Source organism: Actinia tenebrosa, unplaced genomic scaffold (genome assembly GCF_029948245.1).
Source record: "Actinia tenebrosa isolate PJP-AT-01 unplaced genomic scaffold, QUT_ActTen_1.0 PGA_scaffold0__85_contigs__length_37466705, whole genome shotgun sequence".
NCBI classification, from domain to species: domain Eukaryota; kingdom Metazoa; phylum Cnidaria; class Anthozoa; order Actiniaria; family Actiniidae; genus Actinia; species Actinia tenebrosa.
In genome coordinates this window covers 34,577,141-34,593,799 of record NW_028292569.1, presented here as the reverse complement: position 1 = coordinate 34,593,799, position 16,659 = coordinate 34,577,141, and the positions used below count along the sequence as shown (strand labels likewise).

The 16,659-nt window shown below is 36.8% G+C and overlaps 2 protein-coding genes across 3 annotated transcripts in view; one reads left to right on the top strand and one right to left on the bottom strand.

The window, feature by feature from the left end:
• Positions 1-16,659, top strand: part of LOC116292047 (fibroblast growth factor 8) — a 63,234-nt gene that overhangs the window by 27,987 nt on the left and 18,588 nt on the right. For both annotated transcript variants that reach the window (XM_089025200.1, XM_089025204.1), the window contains exons 3-4: positions 1,656-1,698; positions 4,974-5,073. The gene's annotated coding sequence lies outside the window, so the exon portion shown is untranslated. The remainder of the gene's footprint in view (positions 1-1,655; positions 1,699-4,973; positions 5,074-16,659) is intronic.
• Positions 1,342-14,955, bottom strand: LOC116292037 (uncharacterized). Its single transcript, XM_031699279.2, has 5 exons — positions 14,839-14,955; positions 14,578-14,617; positions 14,239-14,413; positions 10,940-11,043; positions 1,342-4,671 (listed from the first exon to the last, which is right to left on the bottom strand). The coding sequence occupies exons 1-5, from the start codon at positions 14,886-14,888 to the stop codon at positions 4,156-4,158; spliced, it is 885 nt and encodes a 294-aa protein (XP_031555139.1). The 5' UTR covers positions 14,889-14,955; the 3' UTR covers positions 1,342-4,155.

Here is a 16,659-nt window from a genome sequence, read left to right as displayed (position 1 = left end):
AGTTCATCAAAGTGCTTCACTAGAACATCTGTGCCGCACGTCACGTAAATGTCAAGAGCGCAAAGTGTTTACAGCTCATGTGTTTGGAAGCCTTGACCATGTCGTGCTCTGTGTCGTGGTTTTTCACTACGATGTTGGAATTCGCCCAAATAATTAGTGATCATAACTTGCGCAGATGGACTGTGCAATACATATGCCTATAAACCTTTTGGATTACTTTAATAATTTTCTTTCTTTACACATCTTTTATTAGTTACAATTATATCGACTCATTCTTTTCTGAATCGACCACTACCTATAGGCGACCATCTTAAGGCTGGTCGCTTAGCAAAGGTTCGGCCATAACTTGTACAGGTTGACCCACTTTGAAAGATTAGGAATGCTAACTATCTTCTAGGTTTCCTGTGTGCTACAAAGTGACACAGGAATCCCAATACTTTCTATTTTCTTTTGCCCCAGTAGAAACACCACAGGAAACCCAAACATATTCCTAACTATGTGCTTAGCTGTATTTTGTCATTTCAAATAATAGTTGAAAACCTGTTTGATCAGGTACTTACGTGCTATCTTTGCTATCCTGCGTCGCATACTTTATCGTACATCTATTCAATTACATTGATAACTCGAAATGGTCTTTCACTTCCTATAGATAGCTCTATCTTAGTACCGACACACACTTGCTTGCATTTGCGCACATGAGCATAGTAAGAGAAACGGGCCTGTTAACTCTAATCTTAGCTCAGTTAGTAAATTTGATATCAATTCCACTGTACAATTGTACTTGTATAGTGGGCTTTCATATGCATTTTTACTCTGGCCTGTCCTTTTTTCTCTTTCTTTTCTTAACTTTTTCTTGTCTTACTCAAGCGCTGCCCATAGTTCTCAATGGACAGTCACACACAAACAAGTGTGCGCGCATACGTACTATAAGCTGGACAGACACTGAATGAGCTGAAGAGATAGTGTAATGACAGTACATTCTCGAATCACCTCTTGCTACGTTCGCTAGGTACACCAGCCCAACCCCTCGACCTCCAAAACTCTACTATGGGATTTTCATTCTTAAAGCATTTACAGTTTACAAACCACGATAGACCTCTAACCGCTTGTGCATGATGTTTTGCCTTTTCAAATCACTTGTCATTCTCTTGAGAATAAAATTCTTTATTTTAGTTGTATCTATATTTCTGTGTTTTATCATGTGCAATCGGTAAACAAAGAAATGATACTTTAGGGAATGACATGTGATTTGAAATGGCAAAACATAAGGCCAAAGCTCAAGAGGTCTACTTCTTGATCGCTTAAGCTAAAACACACCACAAAATCAATGACGCACACTAGTAGATTCAGTAAATAAATTTATTTTCATCTTTGGCGCGTTTTTTTCTAACCAGCGTTGCAAAGCAAACCCCCAAAGCCAAGGGAAGCCTGTCCTTCATTCAAGGTCTCTAGCCTTGCTGCGCACTCGGCGTATTCTCTATAAATGCGCAACTAAGTACTGTCACCTTAACCAAACTAGGCTCCCAGGCTCTTTATTTATTTATCCCCTTATATGAATTTTGAAATGATAATAATTTTACAAGATTAAGCTAATTCTGTAATATAAAACACTGTATGTACCCACTAAATAACAGTTTTAATTTTACATTTTACAGGAACGAAGTGGAGTAGAAAATGACCCAGAAAAAGACATGAACTGTAAGTATTTCAAACGCTTTGAACTCTAAAGAAGAATGTACCTCTTTACCTAGGGCGTAATGTTTTCCCATTTCAGACCACGAACCTTGAGAATAACATTCTTTGTTTGAGACGCAACCATGCATCTTCTCATGCGCAACTGCTAAACAAAGAAATGATACTCAAGGGAATGACATGTGGTCTGAAATGGGAAAAAAATTTCCCTTTAGTTCTTAACCTTTTCATAAACATTTTTAGCTTATCATGTCACTTCTTCTATCTGTATCAAAAATACTATTTCAATAAATTTATCGATTTATCAACTTTAAAAGTCAATTAACTTAATAACTTTAAACCTTAGTGATTAAGCTTAGCATTTAGGTACTCTCTATCTTTTCACAAATCAATCAGTATGCAGAAATATCGATATAAAATGCTAACATTTCGTACTATAAATTTAATAAATGTACACCTGCTTTAGGGTATAGTGTTCGAATATTTCTGTAGTTTGATACTGGACATCACGCCCTCGTATCAAAAACGTTAATACTTCTACATCAGTATGATGCACGATCTTCAACCATAACAGTAGACGAACAAAAATAATATGATATTTATACGGAGTAATTTGGTATATAAAAGAAGCTGACTTCGTGAAGCAAACGTGTAAAAAAGATGATCTGAAAATAATGTGCACAGTAGGTGACAGTTTGTGGATATGATGTTGGCCTAAGTTAGTTTTAAATCATGTCCATGCACTTGTAGCCTAATTTTCTATCATTGAATCTCCAAGCAAATTCGTGTGTAAGTGCGCTAATATATCGCGCGCCTATCAGAGTACTTGCGCGCAATTTGCAGCAATTGATTTGTTCGCGCGCATCAAATTATTTCATTTGTGTGCAACGCAAGACAGTGCAAATCACTTGTGCGCAACGTTGCAGATCTTTCCTTAAAACTTGCACTCAACTCACAACAGTGCACATTACTTGCGCGCAACGTTGCAAATATTTCCTTAAAACTTGCGCGCAACTCACAGCAGTGCGTATTACTTGAGCGCAACGTTGCAAATATTTCCTTAAAACTTGCGCGCAACTCACAACAGTGCGTATTACTTGAGCGCAACGTTGCAGATCTTTCCTTAAAACTAACGCTCAACTCACAACAGTGCACATTACTTGTGCACAACGCTGCAGATCTTTTTTAAAAACTTTGCGCAAATATTATTCTAAACTCACTATCATCAAGACACTACGCGCCATAAACATATTGCGCACTCGTTCACTTACTTTTCACTAATAATTTAAAGACCAGTCTCTGCAAACATTTGCTTACATATGAGTCAGATTCATATATCTTTCACCATTCGAAATATATATGATAGCTCGATTCGTTATATGTGTATTTACAGTGCCGTTAGGCAATTCAATGATAGTTTTCATATCTTTTGAAACTTTAAACTTCATAAAAATATTAGTGCGAGCATGATGCAAGATTAGACAATTCGATCCAAGTATAGAAAATAGAAAATTAATTTCATATTTCAGCTATTTCGAAGAAATTTTAGAAATTTTAGCATTTTGTTCATTTAAGCAAATCATTATTTTTACATAAATTTGGAATCAAACGGTAGTCCAACCTTACCCTCCCCTCCCTCATAAGCTCTTAGTCGTATTAAAAACGAGGCCAAATCCTAGATTTACTCTCCGAACCTACCTCAAAATAACGGTTTCCCTGATAGAAATTAACGACTCTTAAATACAAAATTAACATAAATAAACCGCTTATAATCCGTAATATGGCTTACATAAACAAACCATATGGACTATCAAACATAAAGTTCCTTCTCATTGGTCGATAGCACATGACGGGCACCGGTTTCCTGCCTTTAGGAACGCTCATAAGCAATAGACATTTCTTCCGTAATGCAGTTGACCACAGTTGATCTGCTCTGATGATAAGAGGTTTTCAAGTCTACAGCGTACAGAAAAAGTTCAAAATAATACTGCCAGAAAGGAGCAAAATAATGTTTTTAAATATCACGCTTATACAAGGATATAACACCATCGAAACAAAGTTGTATGAAGCATCAGTTCGTTAAAAGAAGCGTAGAAGCCAGCTGTGGTATGCTCCTGAAAAGGTGTTTAATGTCTTTAGCGACTGTTGAGCATAATATTGGACTCAAAAATTGGCTTTGCCTAAGAAGTAGAATTTAATCGGAGCAGTCTTGTTTGGAACATGTAGAAAAGATCTTTTTCTCAAACCACAGTTCCATTTGAATTTCCTTCGGAACTGTTTTGTAGAGCAAGGCGAACCACAAGTCGCGACCACTTGCCAAGTCCCAAGATGCGGTCCAAAGATGTGCAGACACGCAGCAAACTACTTAGCATCTAAAGTGGTTGTCATATTACGTCAGCTCAGCATACGCGTTGAAATAAATACCATTTGGTGTAGAAGAAAAAAACAAATCCGAGAAAACCTTCACTGCTTTGTACTTGACATCCTAGTGTTAGAACTTGATGACCTCGTTGACATGCTTTGACTTATTCTTGGATTAGTAGTGGAATCCCGCGGGATCATAGGCGGGACCACCGTGGACATTTCCCGCACTTTTTTCCTTTCAGCAAGTAATTTTGATTTTCGTTTTCTCCTAAGTTTTTTTTGCTGTTTACGCCATTTCAGGTATTTTCTCCACTCTCGCCAACTCTTCACTGTAATACAGATCGTTTGACTTTGATTACTAAAACCTTGTTCTATTTGTCCATTCCTCTTATTCTTTCTGGTTTTTCTCCCTTTGTATAACCATTGGAATCTCAAAGGTCTTTCTATAAACTGCACGGCTTTCATTCCACTCCTTGTCTTGTTGCACGCTCGTTGGCGTCCTCGGCGATTGAAAGCAATGTAGAGATTATTCTTGTTGACGGAAGTAAATTCTGTGAACGCATTTTCAGCAAAATGTTCTCGGAAAATGCAGTTGTCCTTTCGTCTGCCCTTCACCTAAATTGCGAAAAATATATTAGCATTATTACTCAGATTAGTGTTCATTAAAATGACGGCTTTTTTGCAGATTGTATAAACCTGTTTCAAAAAAATGTTGTTGATCGGAGATCTGAAATTGGCGATCTGAGTCTAAACGAAATTTTTGAGCTTTTAAGTTTTCTAGGGCTAAAATAAAAAAATACATATCTAACTCAATGTTCAACGTTTTATGAAATAGGTATATACAATTACATCTTTTCTTTATTCACGTATACTGAGAATAAGTTCACTTTAGAAATGGATGTCATTTTTATTCCCAGGTTACAGGTTATCTTAAAATCTGAAGAATGTCACATTTTGGATCTAATTCAAGACTACAGATGAGTACTAGCTTGAATACGGCCAAAGAGGACACAAATGGTGAGTTAATTAACAGAATGATAGCACTTTTATTAGAATTTTTTAATGTGCTGTCAATATTCCTATTTATATATTCTACAAACATTAAGACCTTGCCCAGCAAACCCTCACTCTGGTGATCATCTGAGTGTAATTACCCAAAGTTTGAAAAGTATTATCTTTTAGATTTGTGAGTATAAGCTTTAGGAGTAGAAAACATTATGCGAATGAGGAAGGGCGTTTTGAAAGAATAGTCGAACCTCCCGATCGATATCGTCGGTATTAACTACTGCTTCGAAAGAATGTCGTAATAACGGTTGAAGTCGCCTTTAGCCATACTCAAGTATGTTAACTCCTGAGGTAAAGGCCATTTCTGGCTAGAACCATTTAATTTTTCTTATGTTGTCGTTTCTTACTCATTCCTTACCAAAATTGGCATGGCTGCATAACTTCATGAGCTTAAGATTCTAGGATTAAAATTTTTCAGATAAGGTGGTCACGTGACCTTGATCCTCACTTCTATGCACCCAAAAAATTAAATTAAGATGGGGTGATGGTTATCATCTGTACATAAAATGTTATGACATATTTTCACTTCTCCCCATAGGATGTATATGAATCTGCCCTAAAACCTGAACTACCATTGCTCGTGTTAGGGCAGTTTCATATACCTCTTAATAGAAAGAATGAAAATATACCATCAAGTATTCTTTACTTTCACATCCCCATAATGCCTTGCGTCTTTGGGGGGTAACCAATCAAAAAACTGTCCCAAATTGATAAGGTTTCTTAATTGAATTTATACTATACCTGCTTTTATCTGTACAATACTGATTATCAGTTTATTCCAAGTTATTTTTGCGTGTACAGATCATGAAGAGTTTTGGTCTTACAGAAAATGTATTGACTTACGAAAAAATGTTTGAAATTTACCTTAAACGCCTCCAAGTTTCTATCTTTTTCTGTTTTTTATTTCTTCTATTTATTTTTGGGTACCAAAAAAGGTATTGTCAACATTGTCTGATCAGCCTTCATCAAAATAAGTGGGTTTTTACCCTCTGGTTACCCCCCAAAGACGCAAAGTATTATGGGGATGTGAAAGTAGAGAATGTGGCTGTACTCAAGTTTAAATCTTACTAAACATCATAACATTTATAGGCTCATAATATAAATACAATCACGAAGATAAATATAAAAATGTACTAAACAAAGGCCTGCGGTGTTTATGTTCCAGTAGGATTAGTGTGTGTACATCAACCCAGAAAAGTATACCTATAACCTGTGATCTTTATCGATATGAAACAAGCCCGTCCATACAAAGAAAATCCTGTCCGGAACTCCATACACGTGGTCTATAGATAAAACGCGCGATAATGTACTAACTACTTCCGATAATCCTATTATATTTAGGATAAACGTCCTCCGATGCGTGACCTTGATTCTCGCTTTATCAGAAAAAGGCGCGCTTCATATCACTTATATTGTTGAGATATTTTTAACTCAATTGTGAGTTTGTTTATTTGGTTGAAAGTAATGCATAAACGTTTTGAAGGCTGCTTTGTTTAGTGCAATAACCTTTTTGTTATTTATTATTATTATTGATTATTATTACTATCATCATTATCATCATTATTTTTATTATTATTATTTAAGCGTTTTGTTATCGTTTTAATTAAATGACTTTGATTTAGTTACAGCATGGCGATCGCATGATATATATATGTTATGTCCTGATTCCTACGATCATCGTGAATTTTCTTCTTAACTTCCTAGTTGCGTCCTTATGGTTATGAAACTTTCATTTAAACAGGGTTGCCCATTTAGTTAAAAGCTGGTATCCAGAGGGGCCCCTTAGGTGTGTAGTTTTCAGTCACACTTCATATAATAGGACCGACTATATCCCATCAGGGTTTGCTCTTATTCAGGTTGAAATCAGTGCCCGACTATTTTCTCGTTACAACCAGTGATTTAATTTTCCATGAGTATTTGGTAGGAAATCTATTATCTATTATCCATTATGTGAAAGAATAGTGTTTAGCTTCTCAATACGCCGTCTTCGTTTAGTATAACAGAAACTAGCATCCTAGCGAAACCTTGTGGATCAATCAATGACTCTAAATTTCGAAAGAATAAGCAGACAGTGCGGTGAGCTAGGTAACATCTCTATCAGATTGTTTTCTAACATTACCAAGGGTTAGGGACATCGTGTATGGTACATTGTGTTATCTATAAGAGTGAATCTATTTGGTAACCATCTCTCTATAATATACACCAAGTACCATTCTACTAAACCCCTTCAATTAAGTTTATAGCCTTTGAGATATGTTTTATTAGGAAAATAATTGTCATTCAAAATAGAAACAAAAAAGTAAGCGGAGATCTAATATTAATTGTTCTGATTCCCAATCTTCCACGCGACCGCCTTTTAAATGAATTTCTATTAAGCTTGATTCCTTGTCAAAAGAACTGTCACAAATGCAAATATGTGGTCAGTGAGAAAACCAATTTGACCTAAATAACGTAAGCTATGAGCGGCAAAGGAAAAAATACTACAAGTGGTTGCTAAGCAACGAGTTGGAACTCGGCAGTCGATTTGAGTTCAAAGGCTTTGTTTGTAGTGGCCCCGGATATCAAACTGTTTAGCGCGGAAAGCCACGATATAGAGCGCATTATGAGTTGTTATTTTCCTACATTTTTCTGTACTTTGTTTATTGCAAGTCAGGCGGTTATAAAGCGTGGGAGTTAATCAAAACAGCCTCACCCACTCATACTAGACTAAGTGTGTGTTTTGTAAGCAGAAACAGAAATTCAATAAATGCCGAGGCTTAAGAAGAACAGAACAGCTCGCCGAACGTACCCGCTGCCTCAGAGAAGTGATAGTTATCCATGACGGCTATTTGTCTAGGGGATTAGAGAAAAGCAAACACAGAAGACCAGTCAGAACAACTAGAAGATTAAAAACGCGTGTGTCTTTGATAACAAATCGTTAATCGAGTTTGCAAATTTATTAGGACATAAAAATTAAACGCTTGAAGAGACTTAGTGACCGGTAAACACCAACAGAGGCATTATCCTTAAAACCTTGTAATGTTCATTCTAAGCTTGACGCGCAATGTTTAGAGGGGTATTACGCGCAGTCTTTTGAGATGCGGTTGCGGTGCACTTGACGCACTGTTTAAGCGCGCATCTATACAATGAATCGTGTTATTTCCATCTTTCCATGAACAGTTTTTCTCAAGATAGCAACACTTAAATTGATCTTTACGGTAGAGATATTCCTATCTCTTAAGAAGATTTAAATTTTTATTTTGGGGATAGAGTTTTGGAGTAGATGGCTAATCAGCTACCAAAATTTTATAGAAAACGATGTTCGCATTCGAAATTTGATTCAGATTGAGCTCCTTATTCGCTTATTTTTGCTCTTGAAGTGAAAGCTTTTACATAGTTATTTCAATTTTGCAAGATGTTAAGCCGCTAAGTCGAACCTAGATGTCACTCTTCTGAACAACCCAATTTAGCAGTTCAATTCTGGTAGCAAACGTTGAGTGTCGGTCTTAAGGATATCTTACGGTTCTGATATGGTTTTACTAAAATATCTTTAATTAACAAGCGCTCTATTTCTCATACTCCTTAGTCGAGATAAAGCTTTGGTTGTTCAAGATTAGAGTAAGAAGATTTTCAAGTCACTCTGAACACACCGCACTTTTCTGAATATCCTATTTTTAGCCGCATTTCTCGCAATCGTGAAAAATTAGTTATAAAATTTAGTAGTACTCAAATAATTCTTCTGCCATTCCAGTATGGACAGATATATTGCTAAGGCTTAAAGTATCATGAGCTATTTTCACAGAATTTCCCTGGCTTTTTCCATTTTTAAAGAAAGCAAACTATACAAAGTATCACAAGAATTTCCAAAACTGTCATGAAAGAACGTGGAGGAATGCAACGCGGTCCCTTCTGACGTACAAAATATTACAAGAATCATAGATACACTGTTTCATTGTCTCAAATACTATAATACATTATTCTAATATAGTAAATAAATACGTTAGAAAACGTCCCCTTCAAGAAGCAGAAACCCCAAGAGGACACGAACGGACATTGCTAAGTATGATCCAACACAATGCAATACCTGTGTTGAGTCTCTTTAGCCCTATATTTTAGATCTAATCAATCCTCTTTATCAACAACAGTAGTTGATAGCTCACCGACTTCCTCTTGTTTTGCCGAATTGTATCTTTCCTTATCCCGCGAGAAATTATTTACTCATTTGTCATAATAAACATTGAAGATCTTATCTTTTTATCATTAGTGGTCTTCAGAACGTTCTAAGACGAACTTTTTCATTCGTTCACCATCTGTTCACACACGCACACAACCATGGTTGACTAGCTGACCGCTGTATAAACTTTGTTCGCAATTGATTTTTTGACCAATTGTTTTGGCACGTTTAGAAAGATGACGGAAAAGGCTTGCTTTTCCCGGCCGTTCACGCCTAGCTCGTTCCTTAACTCTAAACTCCTACGCCTTTCGTAGGACTTTTTGTAGGGTTGTTTGTGTTTTTCCCCCGTCATTTTAAGAAACATTCTAACGTATTGTGAATAAACTAAAGTAATCTATGGTGCAAATATCATGAAAATATGATGCACACAAAAAGCAATCTTTATTTTGATTCTTACATTGCCTGAACTAAACTAGTCCGGCAAACTGAAATCAGCGAGTGAAAATAGACATTTGGACACCATTTTGGACACCATGGCATAAAAACCATCTTGCTGATGAAGGCTTCACTTCCAGTATTTTATAGCCTTTAAGTCAGAGACAACTTTTATTTATTTTATTTCAGTATGCCTGGCTGCTCATACAGCATTTTTGAAAATGTATTTGTTCTAAAAAGAACTAATGGAAAATGATAAGAGTATGAAACTACGGCTTTGAGCGACAAAATGTCCTTTTTTGCACGTTACTGCTCATAAAACGAAGATTTGATTCTACTGTTGAAGTGTTCTGGCCTACATATTCCAGGCTTTGTTATAGCCAAACAAAGACCTAAACTCTTTGAGAACACAACGAAATCGTGTCGTGCACAACATACATGCACGTCTTCAACTCTAAACCCTATAGTGTGAGGCTTGAGACAAAAGGACTGACTTGCATAGGTCCAAAGAACTGTCTTTAATTTTTGTTCAACAGTCATACTCAATTCTAGGGTCATTTTGAGTGTGGCCCATAAAAATATATGCTACTCTTAAAATATTTCAAGCAACGTCCTTTTATTACATTCTTGAGAATATGCGTGTTTTGGGTGGACCCAGTTTGTCATTGTGTGGCTTGTAGCGCGGGAGATCTATTCCGGATCATTTAAGCACGTAATATTTACTCTAAAAGCTGAAGACCTCCTAGATAGAAAGTGCCTTAGAAACACGAAAAGGGATACTTATTTTTATTTCATTCATTTTACTTCACGCACAATAGTTTATAGCATTCGTTTAGATCGAACTCTAAAAATGCTTCTAATTTTTAATTCTTATTCTTTGACAAACTGACTTATAAAAATACTCAAATTCTAAGCTCTGTTTCATTCATTATACATCAATTCTAACATTTAAAGAAAAGAATGTTTAAGGATTACAAATATATGATGCCAAACAACGGACCTTTTTTCTCAGGCCTTTATGAACGCCAAACCTTTGAAGTTCTTTTCTACTATGAATTTGTGTACTATAGTATACGAATTTTCCAAATTAATCTGTAGATGGTGCAGTGGAAATATTTTAAACTGTATCCCTCTTTGGATTCATTCTCGAGTTTTCCTCTCGGAAAGGTTTTCAAGAGCCTCGGCTTAAGATTAGACGGAAATAAGAACAAATGCTTTAGCCCAACTTACCCTTGCTCGAATTTGTCCTCTCTTGTCTATGCACAAATAGTAATTCGTAGCAGCACCTCGTATTCTAACTCGTCCAAAATTGTCCGACTCGATAATTATTTTTGCTGTTGAGAAAACAAGTGAAAGGACAGTAAGTCTTACTGAATTTGTTCAATGAAAATATAGTGAATAATCAATAAGTAGCTATTTAACATACTAACTAGTGTGATGTATATTCTTGGTGTGGATGTATATACGAATTATTTTTAGAGTTAGAGTTTTAGATTTACGTTCACGGCAAACGTCAAACGTCAGTTGACCAGTGAACAAGTATTTTACCTTACTGAAAAGGACTTGCAAAAGAATCCAAGTAGTAAAATAACAAAAAAATATTTGTGTGTGGTCACGTTTGCCGTTTGCGGGAAGAAATAAAGTCAATCTAAAACTCTCTATTTTTAATCTTGTACAGAAGGTTTGGGAAGGTTGTCCTCGTGTGAACGGACAAATATCACAGTGTTAATCTTGTCAAATGAATGCTTTCTGTAGTTAGTCAACCAAGGACCGAAGAATTTACGGTCCTAAGGTGTTTCAGAACGTTTTTGCGCTATTGTTTAGACATACTCTGACATACAGGGCAAGTAATAGAATAGTTTCGAAAGGTAACTTTGAATAAGAAAAATGCACCACAACTGACAAACATATGATAAGTTCGTGAGACAACAGAGCAAAACATTTGATTGGAGCCAAGTAGCTAAGAGACTTTGAATAGAGTTTAAAAAATAAAGAAAGTTAAAACCATTTATGGAAAATTCTTTCAATTCAAGTTTATACGTAGGTTCTCTTTCACGCGTCTTGGATGCGGATGCCGCGAAGTAAGGAATAGAATCGGTAAAGGTTTAAGATGATCTTCTTAAAGCATTTTAGCTTTCACATTATGTGTTCTCTTATATATTCATCTTTTTGCACTAGTATATATACGCCATTGAAATCGATGGATTTTCCTGCTGTGATCATTATTATATTGGATCAAAATATTTTCACGCTATGATATAAACGTGTCGACGTTGAGCTATTGTACTTGTAGTGACGCATGCTTTTTTATTCCCTCACTTCGAAATTAAAGAAGCATCCCGTAGATACAAGAAAAATATCAGTGCTTTGGTTGAAACGATTTAGGAAGTGTCAGCAATTTTGAATTCAACAGAGGCAACCTTCTTCAAACATAGCTTAATAAGAAAACGTTCAACTTAGATAAGATCTAAGATAATTGATTCGATTTAACGTGATTGTTTTAGTCAAAGTCCCAGTGAAGGTTTCAATAGTTAGGGTATGATTAATATAATTAACCGATTGTTTTATCGGATGTTCCATAGTATAGCCTGTTCCAATATCAGTTAGGGTATTTTGACCGCCATCTTCAGACAATATCTTCATTTGTTATAGGTAACGGCTATGATCACAGTAAAGAACCGTTCGCCAGTGTTATTTGTTTGGCCGTGATAGTTGATTCGATATACATAGTTATCCTTTTAGTATGACTTGGCTGTTTTCCCGCCTAAAAGAGATAGTCATGACCTGGATTGACTTCATTCAGCAAGTCAAGGCTTTCAGAGCCGGCTGCATGGAGGATTATCTCATTATACATATAAGACCAAACTGTTAGCTTTGTGATGGTTGATTAACCGTGATTCAAAACACCAAACAGGCATGTTCTTTAGTAGCGGCAATGATTTACTCACTAGTAAGCTAATAATCTTAGGACCTCAAATCAAATTTGCTTAATTCTCTATTGATGGTTTTGGTCCAACTATTGACAGCGAAAGCCTAGTCTGTTTGGATATAAGATGTGATGGGAAGCAATCGATTCGGTTGTCAAATGAACTGGGCTTATATTATGGCACCTTTTGGGAAGTTAATCTAGTGCGTGAGATTAAGAAAGCGTTGAACAAGTGCTAGCTGTAAAACGTCTTCAGAAAGTACTAGAAAGATTATTCTATACTTTTGACCTATTCAACAATATCATTATAACTGCATGTGGAATTCATGGCTTCTGAATTTGTTAACATCTTACATAATTTTTTCCCTACTAATTCTTTCTTTTGTCAACGTATAATTTTGTTGCTGCAGTCATTAATCTATAAGTTGTTGACATTTTTCCTGCTTCGTTTCTTTTTTGCTATGCAATGGAGCTTGTTAAAGCTAAAAATAACCTTGTTCTGCGGTAACCATACGAGTGAGTGGCATCGCCGGCAACAGCCTTAGGTCTTAACGTCAAAATCATTATTATCCATTTGTCAATTTTCTCATATTATCATTTAGGTCGTTTGCACTAGCGTTGAGTAACTTGCGGAAGTCGGGCCAAACGACTTCGTTGGAGGCCGGTGTTGCTAACAAACTTAAAATGATGAAAATTCTAACTCCTTAGTGCCACTTCGCTCGCACGATTAGTTTCAAGATTCGTGTCGGTCAGCCACAGATTCTTTGCATCTCATTTCTTTTACAAAAAGTAAACAGAAGACAGATCACTTTGTTGAATGACAGATAAATACTTCGGCCTTCAAACAGATTTAGGACCTAATTTTACTCTCAACGTTTGGGTTTCATTTGGCTACAGGTAACAAAATGATCGCCCAAACAATCATAAGACTACGGTCCTCTTAATTCCTCAATCATGAACAAAACAGAGGATATCTATTCTAAAGAGTTCTTATAGAAAAGTAATGTAACCTGGAATGCGCCTGACAAAAGCAGCTGTCATATCCGCTTCTTTTTTGACATTACTAAACTTTTTTCGCTCGAATCTCATTCCGTTTAACACAACTTTACTTAGCAGGCGATTTCCCGAATAACCGGTGATGATATTGGCCTAAGTTCCCGATTACAAAGCCATACATAATATCCTTTTTACGCCAGCAAAAGAGTTTGATTTATCATCTGTAAACACAAGTACGAAGCAAACAGACAAAGGATTACCATAGTATAAGTTCATTGGTTTTTGTTTTCATTCGAAAACCGCGGTTAAGACCTTTGCTTCTGGTTGTGTTTACGACACTTTGGCATTTCAGTGTGAGTCCTGAACCTAGACCTCAACTTACACAGTTAATAGATTCGTTATGGGAGGCTCTCCTTATGCGATTAGTCATGTTAGGGTCAACGAAGGACACCCTGACTACAATGTCATAATATATATCATCGGCTTTAGGAAATTTCAAACACGTTTACCGCAATGAATAGAACTCACAAATGCATACTCAAATCAGAAAACTAATCTAGCGCATACTTTAATTATCATAAAAATATTACTCAAGGTTTAAACGTACCGTATTTATCGCCATCTTTTCCCATGGCATCAATTTTTCGATTTGGAAGAATCCTTATATGCTCTCTGCTATTCCTTGAATAAAGTTGAGTGACTCTTCTGAATGGAAGACTCTTCGGATCGGTCGTTGTCTTTCCTTTTTTATACATTGGCTCGAAAAATCTTTGTTCCAGGAGCTGAAAACAAATACATGAAGATACGCTGAGTTTTAACTTTGAACAGCGATGCAAATTCATTCACGCATCACGCATCACGGACAAGTGAAATTCAACATGGAAAAAAAGATCCGACTTTTTATAAAGATAAGATCTAGAGTTAAGAAGTTTGTTAATTCTCTTACCTCATCGTCGCTTTTCTCGAAAGAATCTTGTACGGAAATGCTGATTGATGAGAAAACAGAGAAAGGTAAACTGTTAGTTCTACGGCGAGATGATGTACTTTCACGAGAGCTAAGTGAGAAAAGCTGTTGGCGGTCCTTAGGAAGGCGAGCGTAATCTCCAATAATGATTATAATACATTAAATCATCTTAGATTAAGCAACTCTTAATTATTAAAAAAAAAGCGTGAAAAGAAAGGTTCCAGCGAGACAAGTTTTCTGTACCTTAGTATCACCAACAGTGGTAGCCAGGCGATGTTCATGTTGCGAGCCATTCAACTCAAATGTCTACTCAACTATTTTCGTGTCCTTTTATCTTGCGTCATTTAAAACTTCACCCACTCTCCCCGTGCCGCGCGCAGCGTGAGACGAGGGGTGACAAATAGACCAACACAATCGACAAGGAAGTGTTAACGGAAATGTACTACATCACCCAATCCGAAGCCGGCTAGAAAGAGTGGAGCCACCAGTTTGGAGCGGCGTGGTTCGAGTTCTGCAGGACGTTGCGTCCACTATATTTGGTGAATCACGGCTGTGTATTAGTTATTCAAGGCTAACCCGATGGGAACCACGAGAGGTGTGTCGAGTAAAACAATTGACTGCAAATGTAATTAAGATGGTTATCAATATCTTTATCACCCGTCGTGGCGGGGTTGACCTCTCGAGGTGTCAATTTGCGCTTTTCACGCCTTAATTAAATTTTAAATGTGAAATCGTTCCTCTTAGCGTAAGGGAAACGCTTGATGGTTGTTTAGGACCCAGGTCTCAGACACTCTGGCTCGTTAGGGCTTAGGTTCTCGGCCAAAAAACACGGATCGGTGTCCCAAAAGGCGACGAGCTGCTCCAACACGAATCTTTGAAGTAAACCACAAGCTAAAATTCCATTGGTCGCGCCCAATGTCCCGTACGAGCAACAGATCGATTAAATCAAGTCGGTAATTGGTCTGGGGAACAATATGTCAATAAAAATGTTCTATAGATAATTAGTTAAGAATCCGGGATGACAATTCCATAAAACTACAGGCTAAACGGATGTTTAGAAAATCTGATAACCTGGAAGATTAGGATGGTTTGAAGAGGTCGTATAGATCACTGATAGCTTATACGTCTTGTCTGCACTTTTCCTGCACGCAAGACTGAGCTGAGAAACACCATTAACACTGAGTGTTGCTTCATATCTTTATTGGACATCTATGGCGTGAAAAAATTCATTTATTTATCTGTGTATATGCGAGCCATTGTTTCTCCATATACGTGCAAAAAGGAGGGTGTTAGTTGCTTAGGTCTTCATTGATCGGCTCACTTGAGTGATGGCACGGATCACTCATAAAAACCACCGCCAACCAAACCAACCGAACTGTATGCAACAAACACATTCAAATAGTGATATAATGATTGTCAGTCAATAATGCATAAAACCAGCGATTATTCTGAGTAAACATGTAGCAATTATAAGTCGGGAATCAAAAAATTTTCCCACTGTTCTTTATTTACATAATGAGTTTTCTAGCAATGAATCTGCACCAAAAACACATTCCTGGAGACGAAAATCGTTAAGGAGATAACGCGTATAGAGCAGGTGCAGATATCTCTGCACGACACGCATTATTCATCTGACTTCGCTGGCAGGGCTTATCAGACAAGCACAAACTAGACCCTCAAGAACTCAAGGAATTTTCTATTTTCTGCAAAGTACTGTCATTTTGTTCTATAATAAGAGGCATCACTTACGTTGATAAGCCTTTCAAATTTACTAGACGTTTATGGCGAACGCCTACGCAATACTAGTGTCATTGCCAGTTGACGTTCGGAACAAAGCTTTTAGAACTTTGACTCTCAACTGCCGAAATATTCCAAACTCTCTCGTAATTTCAACAAGGATATCCTTTTGCTTTGTCTACTCAAATATTGGGTGTTTTTTCCCCAAGTGTACTATAAATTTGATGTAATCGTTTCGATTCTTTGCGCCGCTTTCGGCTCGAGCTGCACCGCCTCATTTCATCGGAAGTGACATTACGTCATATACGTTAGGCCCTTTGACTCACC